Below are 15,810 nucleotides of genomic sequence, written 5' to 3' on the forward strand. Positions count from 1 at the left end.
GCGATATTACAGTTAGTACAGAGATACACACTGATTTTTGTTCAAATTTGCCACACTTATAGATCTCCATCAATGGAATTGAATTGCCTTTGTTAAACATCTCAAGGTCAAGGGGTTTCTGAGATAGGACGTTGACATTTTTACAAAAATGTGAACTTTTATGAAGATGTGACCAAATTTAAAAGACAATATCTGTTATTTATGAGCCTACAAAGTTCATTCATATAGCATTTTAAAGTACTTGGATAGATCTATAATTTTATCTGGGGATATTTTTTTCAAGGTCAAATTAAAAAAGTTGACCTTGACCTTTTACCTGAATTATCTCAAAAAAGGTCATTTTAATTTTTTTGTAATTTTGACAAAAGATTTGTCTATCTTATGACAGTATATATTCCAAATTTCATGATGGGTTTTCCATTAGAACCATTCCTACAAGTGTTTTAAAGAAGTGGGCTAAGTTCAAAATGGCGGAGCATAGTACCTGCTTCTTCATATAAAAACATTTTTATATTTCACAATATGGTCATGTCTGATATCTTTGTAAAGCTATTTTAATGTGGATTAATATATGCATAAAACCATGGCCACAAAATCCATATAAAAAATTTATGTTAATGAAACTGAAGGAATATGCGGGAATGCCTCAAATAGTTATTCACCATTGATATCACATGTTTTATGTTATAATTTAATTTATCCTTAACACCTTTTAAAATTCTTTTTTATTATATAATTTTTTTCCATAACAAAATCTATGTTGCATTAAAAAAACAAAAAAACAAACAAAAAACAAATGAAGAAAACTCAATTTCAACATAATTTTTTTTTATATGGATTTGGTGACCATGGTTTTATGTATGTCGATTTTGACATGGAATGAGCAATATATATTTATATAATTCTTGCAAATTTTAGAGGCGAAACACATTAAAATTAAGTAAGATTATTATATTAAGAATACAAAAATTCTCAACTTACATTTATTCCACTATGGTCTTGAGCAGACTGTAAAAAAAATATATATATGTAATTAATATTTAAATAGTAATAAAAACCAAAGTTATGAATGAAAAATATTACTAGCAGGACCTATTCACAGATGTTCGTTGAAAAACACAAGAAAACCATGCTCCCACTTCTCAACTCTATTTTTACTTGATATTCCACTTAGCTATAATATTAATTGTAATGTACTGTGTTAAATATTGAATTCATAAATAATAAAGAATATCTGAAAGTTTTGCATTGTTTAGTTTGGGGCACCTATTCATAGTGATGTATTCATCACTATGAATAGGTGCCCCAAACTAAACAATGGGTTAGGAAAAAAAAAAAAAAAAAAAAAAAAGAAAAAGTCAAATTTTCATAAAATTTCATTTACAAATTCTAGGCTATTTTTTCACATTATATGGAATAAGTATGTAAATAAATTTCTCTCGTCTTTCTCATATTTTTTTCTTGTATGATTAAATTTTTACATTTTTTAAAAATTATGCAACTATTTTTATGATGTGTTTAGTCCCACTTTTTTAAAACAAATTTTAGTACTCTTGCACAATTTGAACCGAATTCTCGTGATTTCCTGTCAAGCCCAAATCGGGCGAGAGCGGCAATCATCGGTGTCAGCTGAGCGTTGTTCAAATGTTGAAATGCTAATTTGACTTTAAAAAGTTTTTTTAAATTTATTTATGTTTTTTAGTAATTTTTTATTTTATGATTAGTTATTTTTAATGATTTATTTAATTTGAATATTTTTTTTGTACTTCAAAAATGAAAGCAGATGACATTCGAATTAAAAGAAATCGACTGAACCCCAAAAAAGCTGACAACTATATTTTCAGCAGGAAAAGAAACTGGTTTCCCAAAAAATGGGGTGCACCAATTGTAAACACAAATGTTTACTAAAAAAAGATTGTGCATAAAGGATGGCTTCTTTAGGCAGTGTACCAATAGCAGTATCAGAATTTTGGGGGAATTTTTGACACCCCTAACAGAAAACTGCGAATAAAATATAGAAAACTCGTAATTTCTCTTTCTAAAGTGGGTTATTTATTTTCTTTATAGAATATGCTTCCAAAATAAACTATTTAAGTTGTTTAAAAAATAATAGAAATATTATTTTTCATTGTTTAAAAAACAGTGTTTACAAAGTGCGTGCGTGCGCTCTGGGAGCCATTTTGTTACGTAATGAAATCAATTGATTTTTATGAGATGAATATTTTTCAATTTTTAAACTTTAAAAATCTATCAAAATTTTCCTATTCGTTCAATTGTTACGTCTTTTTCAGGGTGAATGTAAAATTTTATGCTCTTTCCGATAAACTGAATATAATATTTTAGACAAACGTTGTTTTATAAATTCACCCCCACCATTTTGAAATGTCTATGAGAATTTTAATAATTAATTTTGGTCGACACGTTTTATATATCACAAATTGAAGATAAAACATGAATAAATAAAATACTCAAATTTAAAACAACAAAAAAATATCACTTATCTGTAAATTTACCGGTAAAGTCCAAAATGTAAATCCTTTTTTCGATAACCACGTGGTTTTTTTTTTTTTGTTTTTTTGTTTTTTACGTGGAAGCTTAATTTTTGTTTAGAATTTTCCAGTCATTATTTTTCGGTCAGTGTATATTTTTATATTTAATTCCTGGTTTCCTTTTTTTCGATATAAAAAAAAAAAAAAGACGAAACCCTATAATGCAGATTTATAGTATAATAAATAAAAAATTCAGGTATTTCTTTAAGATATTAAAAAAAAAAAATTACATTTCATATCTTCGTCATTTCGTAATCCGTGTAAATCCAAAAATGAAAAATCCCAGTTTTCATGTACGATAGCGTAAAGGCGCCAACATTAAAAAAAAGGACGATGTTATCTCCCTTTATTCATATAGAGTCAATATGAAGCCACCCTCGAAAATTCCTTTAAAATTACGGCCAAATCTGTTCATTGCAATGTGGCCATAAAGTGGGTGCCCATTTGACGTCACATCATTATAGAAAAGTGACCCCCCACTTTGTGACCATTTGTAAAAATTTTTTTATCTTGGAAACTACTAGTTTCGTTTGCCGTATATATAAATGGTTATTTCCGTTTTCAGCGCCTCCGAAAACCTTTAAAAGTGGAAAATTTGAAGGAATATAATCCAATATCGAGATTATTAAGGTTTCTGAATTAGTGTTTTTTTTTTACACTTATAGGCTTCCGTACAGAAGTAAGTGATAATCTTAACATCCGGTGTTTTTACAACTTTCTTGAAAGACACGCGTTGTCACGATATGTGTTGGAAAAATCCTTCCATTTAAAAAATACATGGATTATAATACATGAATATGAATAAATTCTCATACAGGAAGATTAAAAGAAAGCATATCTTACTCATGGAGCAGGTGAGTGATATTTTGCCGTTTAAAATATATATCGTAAGATTCAACTGTGTTATTTGTTCGACATTCTGTGAAATGTTAAGTGAAGAAATCGAAGGAAAAATAAATAAAATTGTTTATTTCTCTATTAAAGCTTTTATGATATTAAAATTTGGTCTTTGCTTGTTTTATTGAAATAAAATTTACAGGTTTAAATTACGTTTTCATATTGTTATAATCTGATAGAAAGATAGGTGTCTATTCAAAATGGCGACTCGGCTGAAAATTCCCCCAAAATTCTGATACTGCTAGTGTACCAATGGTTACAATGGGTATCATTGCGCACAGGATCGTTAACTTTGTGAGAGAAATTTGTCAGGAGTATTTCCTGAGGAATCCTCGGAAGATAGGAGGCCCAGGGCACACTGTAGAAATTGATGAATCTCTATTCAACCGAAGAAAACATAACGTAGGGAGAATCCTTGAACCGCTCTGGGTCAAAACAGCATAACAAGCAAGAATGCAGGACCAGCCGGGAGCTTCTGGGTACATATTTACATGAATTTATGTGGAGACAAAAATTTGAAAACGATCCTTTTGTCTCCATCATAAATCACATTTCCGAAAGCTACCCGGTTGGGAGAGGGGGGGGGGGCCTTCCATTTCCTCTGCCCCATCACCTCCCTCTTTGCTGTCAATGGCCGATAAACAGCCGACCAAAGTAAAAGATTCCAAGGAAATATCCTCATATCAATTAAGTTCTTCCGCCGGCAATTAACAACTGTAAAAAAAAAAAAAAAAAAAAAAAAAAAAAAAACATGTTTTTCTAAAAAAAAAACCCTGACTGAGCAAAAAGTCTTGAAAATAAAATAAAAAACAATAAAAAAAAATGATTAAAGAAAAACAAAAAAATTGTACTTACACCTAACATTTATACAGGTAAAAAACCTTTTCTTGAAGATAACAATATTTAAATAACTTGCTGTTGATAAATATTTTGCAAAAAAAAAAATACTAAAATAAATTAAACATTTGTTTTTTTCAAGGTAGGGTTTTTGTTTTTTTCGGTTTGTTTTGCTTTTTTCCTTAGTCTGCGTCTGTTACGCCGCTCGGCTGTCACCAATGATTGCCGGTCTCGCCCGATCCAGGCTTGACGGGAAATCATGAGAATTCAGGTCAAATTATGCAAGAGTACCCAAATTTTAAGGTCTGTTTTTTTAACATCTGTGCTGTTAATTAATCTTTTAAAAAATAATTCCATCATATATAAGAATAGAATATTTTTCAATTTAGTAGTCAAATTATAGAATTTTAAGTTAATTTTCACAAAAATTTCCAAGTTGAAAATTTCAGTGAATAAAATTTTACAGAAATTTAATTAAGGTATGCTATTTATATACCATTGTATAAAGTAGAGTTTACTCCAATCAATAGAATTCATGTTAACCTTACAAAACATCGCAAATAATGTTTACACTTTTCTTTCATTTTCAAATCAGTTAAAAAGTAGAAAATAATGTGCCTGTAGTTACAGCTGTCTTTTCCCTCCTGTGTATATAAGTGTTCTGGGGTTGTTAACACCCCTATATCTATGATAGTATGGATTTGTCTGGCACTATGTAAGCCAGATATTTCTGTCGTCGAGCAGAGCACACGCGTAGATTAACTGCTCGCAGTGAACACCAGGGCTCTTTCACCTTAATATTATGACCCCCCCCCCGCCCCCAAACAGGATTACAACTATTGAAAGGGTATGGCATAAAAGTTTACTTCACAAGATCTCTAACTATGGTATAGCTGAAAATGTCTTCTCAATTATTAAATCATTTCTTTCTGATAGGTTCGTAAGAGTAGTAGTTGAGGGGCAAAAATCAGAAGCTCACAGTATTAATGCTGGTGTCCCTCAGGGGTCCATCCTGGGCTCAACTCTCTTCCTAATCTATATTAATGATCTTCCAAATCACATCCTTACATCATTTGTAGACATTTATGCTGATGACACTACCATTTATGGTAGCACATCTAAAACAGTAAACGACCAAGTTCTCTCCGATTCTCTCTCCTCTGATCTTGAGCACGTGGTACAATGGGGAAAGGAGTGGCTGGTTACTTTTAATGCATCTAAAACCAAGCTTCTCTCTTTACATCATCAACATTCTGATCCACATCTGGCATCAATTGAAATGAATGGCTCTCGTCTTCAGGAGGCCTCAAGTTTTGACAAGCTTCTGGACTTGACCGTTACTCCTGATCTTAAATGGAACACGTACATCAAATCTGTTGCCAAGGCCGCTGGAAAAATGGTGGGATCTTTCTATCGATCCATGGACAACATTTCAAATCGACCACAAGACTGATCTCTATCTTTGACTCGAAGAAAGGGTTGCCTACACATACAGCAAACAGGCTCCAAAGATGATATGGAGTTCCTTCCTTCAGAGAAGTTAGGACACGCAGATGGGCTTTCTCCACTAATACCAAGGAATGGTGATCACATCACTATGATCAGAGTGAGATTATTGTTTTATCCTATGCAACACTGTGAAAGAACTTCCTGTTACTCTGGATGATATAAGAAAAGCTGAAAGCGACGATTTTATAAGAGAAACAAAGGAAAACCTGCAGACTGATGAACAAGTAGTAAAGGTTTTCTCAACATGCGACCAGGTATTATTATATAGGGAGAGAGTAGTTGTTCCAGCTACCTCCTGAAAAAAAATCTTATGGGATTTTCACACAGTACAATCTGGCTCCACCAAGATAAAAAGTTTAATGCGTTCATACGTGTACTGGAAAAACATGGACAAGAACATTGAAGAAAAGGTGAAAGCATGCAAAGGATATGCACTGGTTGCTAAAGCGCCACCAATTCAATTTAGCCCATGGCCCAAAGCTGACTACCCATGGTCACAAATACACATGAACTACGTGGGATCACTTGATGGACAGTATTGCCTCATAGAGGTGAACATCTCTAAGTAGTAATTGTCTGTATTTTTCAGATGAGGTGTTTTCATTTATTGAGATTGTTGGACTGACTTCCTCATCTTGGTTGTTATAGTCACGTTTCGGCCGTTTTGCCCTCTGGCCTTCATCAGGTGTTTTGTATCGAACTGGGGAACCATTTGTTAGGAGTCTCGAACCCAACCCTTTATTATTATTATTATTATTATTAGTACCCCCGTGGTTGGGTTTGAGACACAATATGGTTTCCGCTCTGCAAGATCTACAGCAGATGTGCTAACGGTTATATCACACAGGATTAGTGATCTCTTGACAAAGGTTTCCTTTCCAGGGCAATTGCTCTTGACATATTAAAGGCCTTCGATAAGGTATGGCATAAGGGCCTACTTCACAAGATTTCCAGCTACGGTATTACTGGAAATGTTTTCTCAATCATTAAATCATTTCTCTCCGATAGGTTCATAAGAGTAGTGGTTGATGGGCAGAAATCAGTGGCCCACAGTATTAATGCTGGAGTCCCTCAGGGGTCCATCCTGGGTCCAATTCTCTTCCTGATCTACATCAATGATCTCCCAAAACACTTAAATCATTCGTTGACATCTATGCTGATGACACGACCATCTATGGCAACACATCAAAGGCCGTAAATGACAAAGTTCTCTCTAATTCTCTCTCCTCTGATCTTGAGCGCATGGTACAGTAGGCGAAGAGGTGGCTGGTCACTTTTAATGCATCCAAAACCAAGCTTCTATCTTTACATCATCAACGCACTGATCCCCATCTGGCATCAATTGAAATGGATGGCTCTCGTCTTGGAGAGGCTCCATGTTTTGACAAGCTTTTGGGTTTGACCTTTCCTCCTGATCTAAAATGGAACACGTACATCAAATCTATTGCCAGGGACGCTGAGAAAATGGTGGGATCCTTCTACCGCTCCAGAAGATATCTCACTACTGATGCAAATCTCTATCTTTATAAAAGCCAAGTACGTCCAAGGATGGAGTACTGCTGCCACATCTGGGCAGGAGCTGCTAAAAACAGCCTATCCTGCCTTGACAGAGTACAAAATAGACTTCGTGGCTTGGTGGGGGATGCCCTTTTCTCTTCCCTGCAGCCTCTCTCCCACAGAAGAGACGTTGCAAGCCTGTATTTGTTTTATCGTTATTTCCATGGCAGATGCTCGTCTCAGCTCCAATCTCTCGTCCCCCCCTCGCCAATCTTTCACGAGAAACACCCGTCTGGCTGAAACTATTGTCAATAATTTTCCCCACTCTTTATCTGTGCCTAAATCCAAACGTAGATTCCATGAGCAGAGCTACTTTCTCAGAAGTGCATGATTGTGGAACTCTCTTCCGTTCGCCTGTTTCCCACCTGACTACAACCTGGATGTCTTCAAATCCAACATAAACAAATTCCTGACAAACCACCCCCTTAAGTAAGACACTCTATCAAATCTCTAATACTAATGATTACTACAATACTATCTCATTGATTACTGTACACGCAATAACCCTTATCCCCGAGTGGCCTCCGGGCCTTGATAAGTGGTGACCCCCATGTAAAAACAAAAAAAAGAAAAAAAACTTCTTTTCCTTTCTCTTTCTACCTCGCTTTTTTCTTTCCTTGCTTCATTTTTTTCTGAATAAATATTTACAACAACATGCTAACTTTCCATCTTTAAAAGAATTTTGCCAGACTAATATTCTGAAAAATATTTCATTAAATAGAATTCCTATTATTTGGATTCATTGGACTACTGTTCTCATCTTGAATGTCATTGTCACGTTTCAGTCGATGTAACCTCGGACTTGTTTTTTTATTCAGGGGTATCTTGTCAAACTCAGGAATATGCATGGAATTTTGAATGGAAGAAGGTCGGAAGTTACATCAACAGAAATGTGAAAATGACACTCAATATGAGAACACTAGTCCAAACAATCCAAATAATATGAATAATCAATCCTCATCTCAAAAGTTCAAAAATGTAAATAGGGCTCCTGTTCTATATTTAGCAACCAATAACCCTTTGGGTTATGTGCCGTCTATAATTTATTTTAATGGATGACATCATCATTTTTCCTGATATCATCAATCAAGTGAAGGAAGAATATGATATATCTTTCGTATATTGATTATAATAGAACCAAATTCAAACTACAGAAGGTGAATGAAACTGGCAGTAAAACCTTCCATTTCATTCAATATTTAATTTTTACATATATGAAATTTCGTACTTGAAAAAAAAAAAAAAAAAAAAAAAAAAAAAAAAAAAAAAAATCAAAATTTGATTTAAAAGATATTTATAAGCTTTTGTTCAAAAATTGACTGATGAATTTGTTGACATAAATTTCAAAGCTTCAATGTCAATCCCTTTTTATTTTTTTAAATACCAAAAATTGGATTATTTCACAAAATATTAAAAAGAGAAGTTTTCCTCATCCAAAAATTAGTCAAGTTTTAGGCTTGTCTGTTTAAAATGTTTGGTAAGGGTACATTTGATCTCTTCTCGCCTTTTGCCAAACTGGGATTTATGTTTAAATGTTAGAAATAAAAAGGTTTTATCGATGTGCTAATGAATAAAAAAAAAATTACCTTAATCTATATAATGTGATAAGTTTCAATGTGTTACAATATATATGAATATATGAACAGTCAAAGTTGCTCTTCTGTACAATTTCTACACAATTTTTGTGACTCATGTAATTTTCACTAATGCTTAAAACACAGTACATCTAAGAATTATAATTCGATCTATATTATCTTTCTTTTAATTAACTATGACATTATATTTATAAAGATTCTACACTTATTTGAAACTTCATCTTCAGTTATATACTGTTTAAGTTGGCCTTGAACGATAAAATTGTCGCCCTAGAAAAGACAACATGGTTCCATTTCCATTTACTGAAAACCGGTTTCCTTCTTTAGTTGCAGACCATCTACTAGTTGACCAGTTGTACAAATCCCAAGAGCGATAGGAGCCTTCTATCATGTCTGAAAGTGACACAAAGTTCAACAAGGAAGATCGAATATGTGCCGCTGTACAACTCATGCAAGTTATGACAACAAGACCATTGCCAACACCCTCAAAATGCAAATCCAGACGATTCGACACTTGAGAGCAAGCTCAATGAAGTTTCCAGCCACAGTTATGATCTTTGGTGTGGCCACATTATGCCACCTCACATCTTCGAAGTCAGCTTGAAAGTCAACACCAAAGTGTATCTAGATGTGCTGAAGAGTGTGGTTGCCCTGGTGCAACCAGGTGGCCTCTGGCAGATCCAGCAGTAGGACTTTGCCGGCCCACAAATCCAAATTGCTTCAGAAGGAGTGCAACAGTTTTGTACCCTTCTCTTGCTGGTTCACTCCTCCCCTGATTTGAACCCGCTGGACTACTTCATTCGGTCATACGTTGAGAACATCACCAACATGACCTCTCACAACACCAAAGCCAGCCTGATTGCTGCCATCTGCCAAGTATTCTGAGCTTCCACTGGCACTTGTGGAAAAGGTATGCTCCCAGTTCCAGACCCGTATCGAAGCGGTGATTGAGGCTGAAGTGGCTACATTGAATTGATGTCAGCTCTACTACATAATAAAGTTACCTGAATTGATTTTTTCAACAACAGTTTTAAAATAAAGCTGCAGTGTTTTTTCTTTAGGGTGACAAATTTGTTTCATCCTGTATTCAGTATCCCACAAAACTCAATGTTTGACTAACTTTGAATTGCCATAACTAATTGAGATACCAAAATAAATTTGGTATTTATTTCAATATCTTGCAGCACAATATATGCATACCTAAAAAGGTTTTTTAGTATATTGATTAAAAATAAAAAAAAATAAAAAAGTAAATAAATAATTTTGGGATACCTACTGTGAAGGAGCATTTTTTTTTTTTACAGTAATGTACTTATGTGAGGAATCATTTTTTTAGAGTAGTAGGCGGGGTTTAAGTAATTGTGTCTGTACACAAACACTGGAAAGGTCATATTTGATATGAATGAAAAAAGAAAGATGCATGCACTTTGTTAACCCTAGTAGAAAGTGAATATATATTAAAAAAAAAAAAAAAAAAACCCCGTATCAGTGCGTGCACAGTAGGCAGAAAAAATTGGGAAATATGAGGGATTGCTAAAAGTTAATACTGCCTCAAAATCAATCAAACACTAATCCACTATCTTGTAATATGCTATGCTTCTTTCTAACAATATGGATTTACAAACAAACCTGTTCTACTGTAAATATTTTAACTGTCACCTCTGAACATATATACCAAGCACTGGATAAGGCAGGGAAAGCTAGGCAGTAACCCTTGATATATCTAAAGTCTTCGACAAGGTCTAGCATGAAAAGCTTCTCATGAAAATTAAATATGGTATTTTGGATTAATACTTAACATAATTAGATCCGTCCTAAAAAAAAAAAGATCTAGGTTGTCCTTGATCATGTCCATCTAAACATGATAATAATGTGGGTGTACTTCAGGGAGTTGATCTTTGGATCTTTATTTCTGATATAAAAACCTACCTGATCAAATTGTGTCAGAGATGGGTATTTTTGGGGATGACACCACACTTTATAATAGACGTGAGGGAAAAATAAATGTACACATATCTAAGCCAATGGCAGAAACTTTAGAAAAGACCTTCAGTCTGCAGTCGAATGGGCCCATAAATAAATGATAACATCTAAGACTAAGTTTCTTTCCTTTAACAATTGCAAGAAAACCTTTTCAACCACCAATTGCCATGACCAATAACACCCTACCTAAGAGCTCATCATTCAAACTCCTTGGGTTAACATTCACAGGCAACATGAATTAGAACAAATACATTGACATTATCAAGGTTGCAGCAAAAATGTGGGTTTCCTGCATCGTGCTAGAAAATTACTCATACCAGAGAATATCCTATACCTCTACTAAGATGTAGTAGTAATTTCAAAGTATTAATTTAAACATTTCTTAGTTTTCTTCACAACAGAACATTCAACCATATTCCAATCTTGAAAATATCCCAACTTATTCACTTGAAGTCAAACTCTGTTTAAGCTTACATATACTCTTTCTAATTTTAGTCTTAACTGTTATTGTCATTTTTTTTAATTAATTCACTTCAACAAGATCTAATGTTAATTTTAGTTACAATAACTTGAATTTTTTCCCTGTTCAATGCACTAGCTAAGAGTGTACCCCATTTTAACATAACCTATTATTTAGACTAAATACACTCTAGATAATACATATTTTCTACTGCTGCTGAAGAGATATTTATAAATACTATACAAAAATGTCTTAAAACCCATTATAAATATGTTCACTCTAATAGTTGGATAAGACAAAGTTATTACTTACTTTTGTCTTTGGATTAACTGCTGGTTGTACCAACTGTGAAGGTTTTAATTTTCCTTTTGCAATAAGCATAGCATTCACCTTGGCTGCAGCTTCAGCAGCTGCTTCCAAACTGCTTTTTGACTGTCCTATTTGGCTCCTGTGAAGAAGAAAAATGAAAACCTCAAAACACTAAATTATAGTTAAATGGCTTAATGAAATTGACCATTATTCGAGGTAAAAATAATTAAATTATAACAAATATTTTATTTTAAATACAATAAAAAACCTTAATGTGTCATGATAAATTAATACAATCTAAGTTCATATCAACATTGAAAATAGGGAAAAATAGAAAACCTTCTTATGAAAAATATAATAATGTTATATTAATTTCTTCTAAAATATAATGAATCATTAGAAGTTAATTAGAGAAAAAAAAATTATTCATCTAATAAGATATATTAATAAGATTAGGTACAAAAATTACAGTGAAATTCCTTTCAATTTCAACTATTGATATTTACATTTTCGGTTATTTTGATAAAATTTACATTTAAACAAAATGTAATCTTTTCTCTTCATAAATGTATAATTGCTTCTGTTGTTAATCATAGTTTTTTCCAACATACCTCAAGTTAGACCACTATTTTCAGCAACAGTGATTTTTTGTTTTTTAGTTATACATTATGTGCAGAGTAATCCCAAATTTCAAGGAGTTGAAATAACCGGGAGTCCTATTGGTGAGGCCAAAGAAAAACTAAAGCAGCATGTTGGTTCTACAGTTGACATTACAATCAAAGAACTAGAGTCAAATTTCAAAACATGTTGGGAACAAACACAAATGTAGATGCTCAAAGTGCAAAGAAAAGCTTCAGTAAGGTGTTCAATCATGACACATGGCCAGAATGCAAAAGAGAACTTGTCCATTTTGGAAGTCATAAAATAGAAATTTGTGACTGGCTTGTGGCTGCAAGATGCAATATAAAAGTTGTTCAGATGAAATAAAGATGCATGAAATTCTTTGTTAAAAATACTTTCAGGGAAAAGTCTTATTCTGATCTGTGGCAAATCCTACTGACCATGGACCCATAGAAAACTGACTTCTGCAATATACTTCATCTTGTGAGAATAATGCTCACTCTTTCAATCAGCTCCGCAGAGTGAGAGAACGCTTTTTCTGCATAGAAGAGAATAAAGAGTGACATAGAGAGCAGCTATTAAAGTGGGACTGGAAATAGGAATAAAATGTAACTGCAATTCAATATTGGGCAAGTGGAGTTATTTTAAAAGATAAAATTTTAGTTTGAAACAGAAATAAGTTAAAAGTTCAAAGACACGGTGCGTGTTTATCAGATCATCAGGACATTTCTCTTTCCAGTCCTTTAAGATCTTAGATCAGCATTAGTATAGCTAATGTTATGAATATTTCTGAATAATATTTACCAACCTGATAGAAAAACTGAAAATAAGGCAAAGGCCTGTTATTAAAAGTGTTACAGTAACTGCAAATATTGATGGAATATTTCCAAATGGCACTTTTCTAAGTAACAGTTGATGTGAATGTAATGTTTTTATGAAGTTGTTGTTGAAACTGATGAGATCTCCAAACTTGCATTTGTCAGTTGACTAAATTTTGTCTGTATCGTCTTAGAAAATAAAAAAACTTTTTTGTTGTAAAACCTTGTCTTCTTGTCACAAGATCTTTTTTTTTTTTTGTATGGATAAAATTTTGTACCTTTTTTCTTATTTAAGAGTAACTTATCTTGCCTTTCATAACAGTAATGTATTGTACACTATTTTATTTGTAAGAAAAGAATACTTTAAAATAAATTAAAAACACTTATTCATTTAAGTAGAAAAATAACTTATTTTGCCTTTCATAACAGTAATGTATTGTACACTATTTTATTTGTAAGAAAAGAATACTTTAAAATAAATTAAAAACACTTATTCATTTAAGTAGAAAAATAACTTATTTTGCCTTTCATAACAGTAATGTATTGTACACTATTTTATTTGTAAGAAAAGAATACTTTAAAATAAATTAAAAACACTTATTCATTTAAGTAGAAAAATAACTTATTTTGCCTTTCATAACAGTAATGTATTGTACACTATTTTATTTGTAAGAAAAGAATACTTTAAAATAAATTAAAAACACTTATTCATTTAAGTAGAAAAATAACTTATTTTGCCTTTCATAACAGTAATGTATTGTACACTATTTTATTTGTAAGAAAAGAATACTTTAAAATAAATTAAAAACACTTATTCATTTAAGTAGAAAAATAACTTATTTTGCCTTTCATAACAGTAATGTATTGTACACTATTTTATTTGTAAGAAAAGAATACTTTAAAATAAATTAAAAACACTTATTCATTTAAGTAGAAAAATAACTTATTTTGCCTTTCATAACAGTAATGTATTGTACACTATTTTATTTGTAAGAAAAGAATACTTTAAAATAAATTAAAAACACTTATTCATTTAAGTAGAAAAATAACTTATCTTGCCTTTCATAACAGTAATGTATTGTACACTATTTTATTTGTAAGAAAAGAATACTTTAAAATAAATTAAAAACACTTATTCATTTAAGTAGAAAAATAACTTATTTTGCCTTTGACACATAAGTACGTAATGTTTTTACCTGAAATATGTTAGTTTAAAAGATCGCTAATCTATACAAGGAGGCCTCCAGAGAACTAAAAGAAAAAGTTTCTAACCCCCTCATCTGTTTTATTAATATCAAAATATGTCCTCAAATAATGTGACAAACAAACCAACATCGTGACAATGTTTGTCAGAGTTTTAGTAATCAGCAGTACAGTTTTTATCACTCTATTGATACATGTGTCTATGTCTCTCTCCATCTGTATGTCTCCTCCTATTTCTACTTTGCAACCATCTCATTGTATGCAATGTCTTCAAATAAAAAAGTCTTAAAATGTTGAAACAAACTTCTAAATCCTCTAAAAAGACAAATGTAGAATGAAATAAGGTTTCATTAACAAATATTCAGTACATAAAAATTGAGATAAAAATAAAATATTGTAAAACAAGAGAAGCTTAAGTGAGCCAATTATATCCTTGCAAAGCAAAAGTGTTTATTAGTTAGATAGACATATGTAGTAGAAAGTGTTTTCACACAAGAAGAATATCTTATTTACATTTTAAGGTTTTTATCAGAGTCAGGGTATTTGGGTTCTCTTAAAATATAAATATTAATCATTACATATTTGACATTTCAGATATCCAAAATCTCAAACAAGGCACAGTGCTATCTGAATATAAGGGGATACTATTTGAGACCAAATCTACAGGGACATTATGTAGGGAGTTGAGCAGCGAGATATGTTTACATTATACGTTAACTTCTGCATGTCAGTACAGTAAAGGAAGCAGGGATCCAAGAGAGAATTCCAAAGTCTAGCAGTTTGAGGGAAGAAACTATTAGAGTAGAAGGTTTTTCAGCATCTAGGGATCTCTACAGTGTAGGGTAGGGATTTTACTGCTTGTCAGGTTAGTTGGGGATATTTACATCAAGGGGGTACAAGTGCTTTCAGTTCATCAAAGCACATTCCATTAAAATGCTTGTAAAACAGGCACAGGGATGCAAGATTTCAGTGATGGGGCAATACCCTCAATGTATTTGTTCCAATCCATGTTGCCTGTAAATGTTAAGCTAAAGAGCTTTCAGGTAACATTAGTCATGGCAATCATTGATTGGGAAGGTTTTCTTGTAATTGAAAGAAATCTAGTCTTGGCAGCACTGAATGATACCATGCGTTTATATCTGCATTGCACTACAGGAGGTTTTCCGCTAAGGTTTCAGCCATTGCTTCAGATATGTGTTTATTCATTTTTCTCTTATGTCTGTTATAGAGCATGGGGTCATCAGCAAATACACCCATCTCAAATAATTTTGAGGAGGTCATTTATGAATATCAAGAATAATAAAGGTCCAAGGATTAACCCCTGTGGCACAATTATGCCGATTTGATGTACAGCCATCTAGGAAAACCTGGATTTTTCTCTCATCTAAGTAAGATTTGATTATATAAAATATTTGTCCAGTAATACAATACTAGCAAGACATGTGGAAATTCCACAGAGGACTCATTCATAT

At 32.5% G+C, this 15,810-nt stretch overlaps 1 protein-coding gene across 5 annotated transcripts in view; it reads right to left on the bottom strand.

Annotated features, from left to right (window-relative positions):
- LOC145276856 (uncharacterized) overlaps positions 1-15,810 on the bottom strand; it is a 252,348-nt gene that overhangs the window by 208,414 nt on the left and 28,124 nt on the right. For all 5 annotated transcript variants that reach the window (XM_080128248.1, XM_080128247.1, XM_080128249.1 and 2 more), the window contains exons 2-3: positions 11,700-11,835; positions 982-1,008 (exon numbers count right to left, since the gene is read on the bottom strand). In XM_080128248.1, coding sequence (XP_079984374.1) covers positions 982-1,008; positions 11,700-11,768 — 96 coding nt within the window. In that variant the 5' untranslated portion in view covers positions 11,769-11,835. The remainder of the gene's footprint in view (positions 1-981; positions 1,009-11,699; positions 11,836-15,810) is intronic.

This window comes from Euprymna scolopes, chromosome 5 (genome assembly GCF_053919585.1).
Source record: "Euprymna scolopes isolate OS-2025 chromosome 5, ASM5391958v1, whole genome shotgun sequence".
NCBI classification, from domain to species: domain Eukaryota; kingdom Metazoa; phylum Mollusca; class Cephalopoda; order Sepiida; family Sepiolidae; genus Euprymna; species Euprymna scolopes.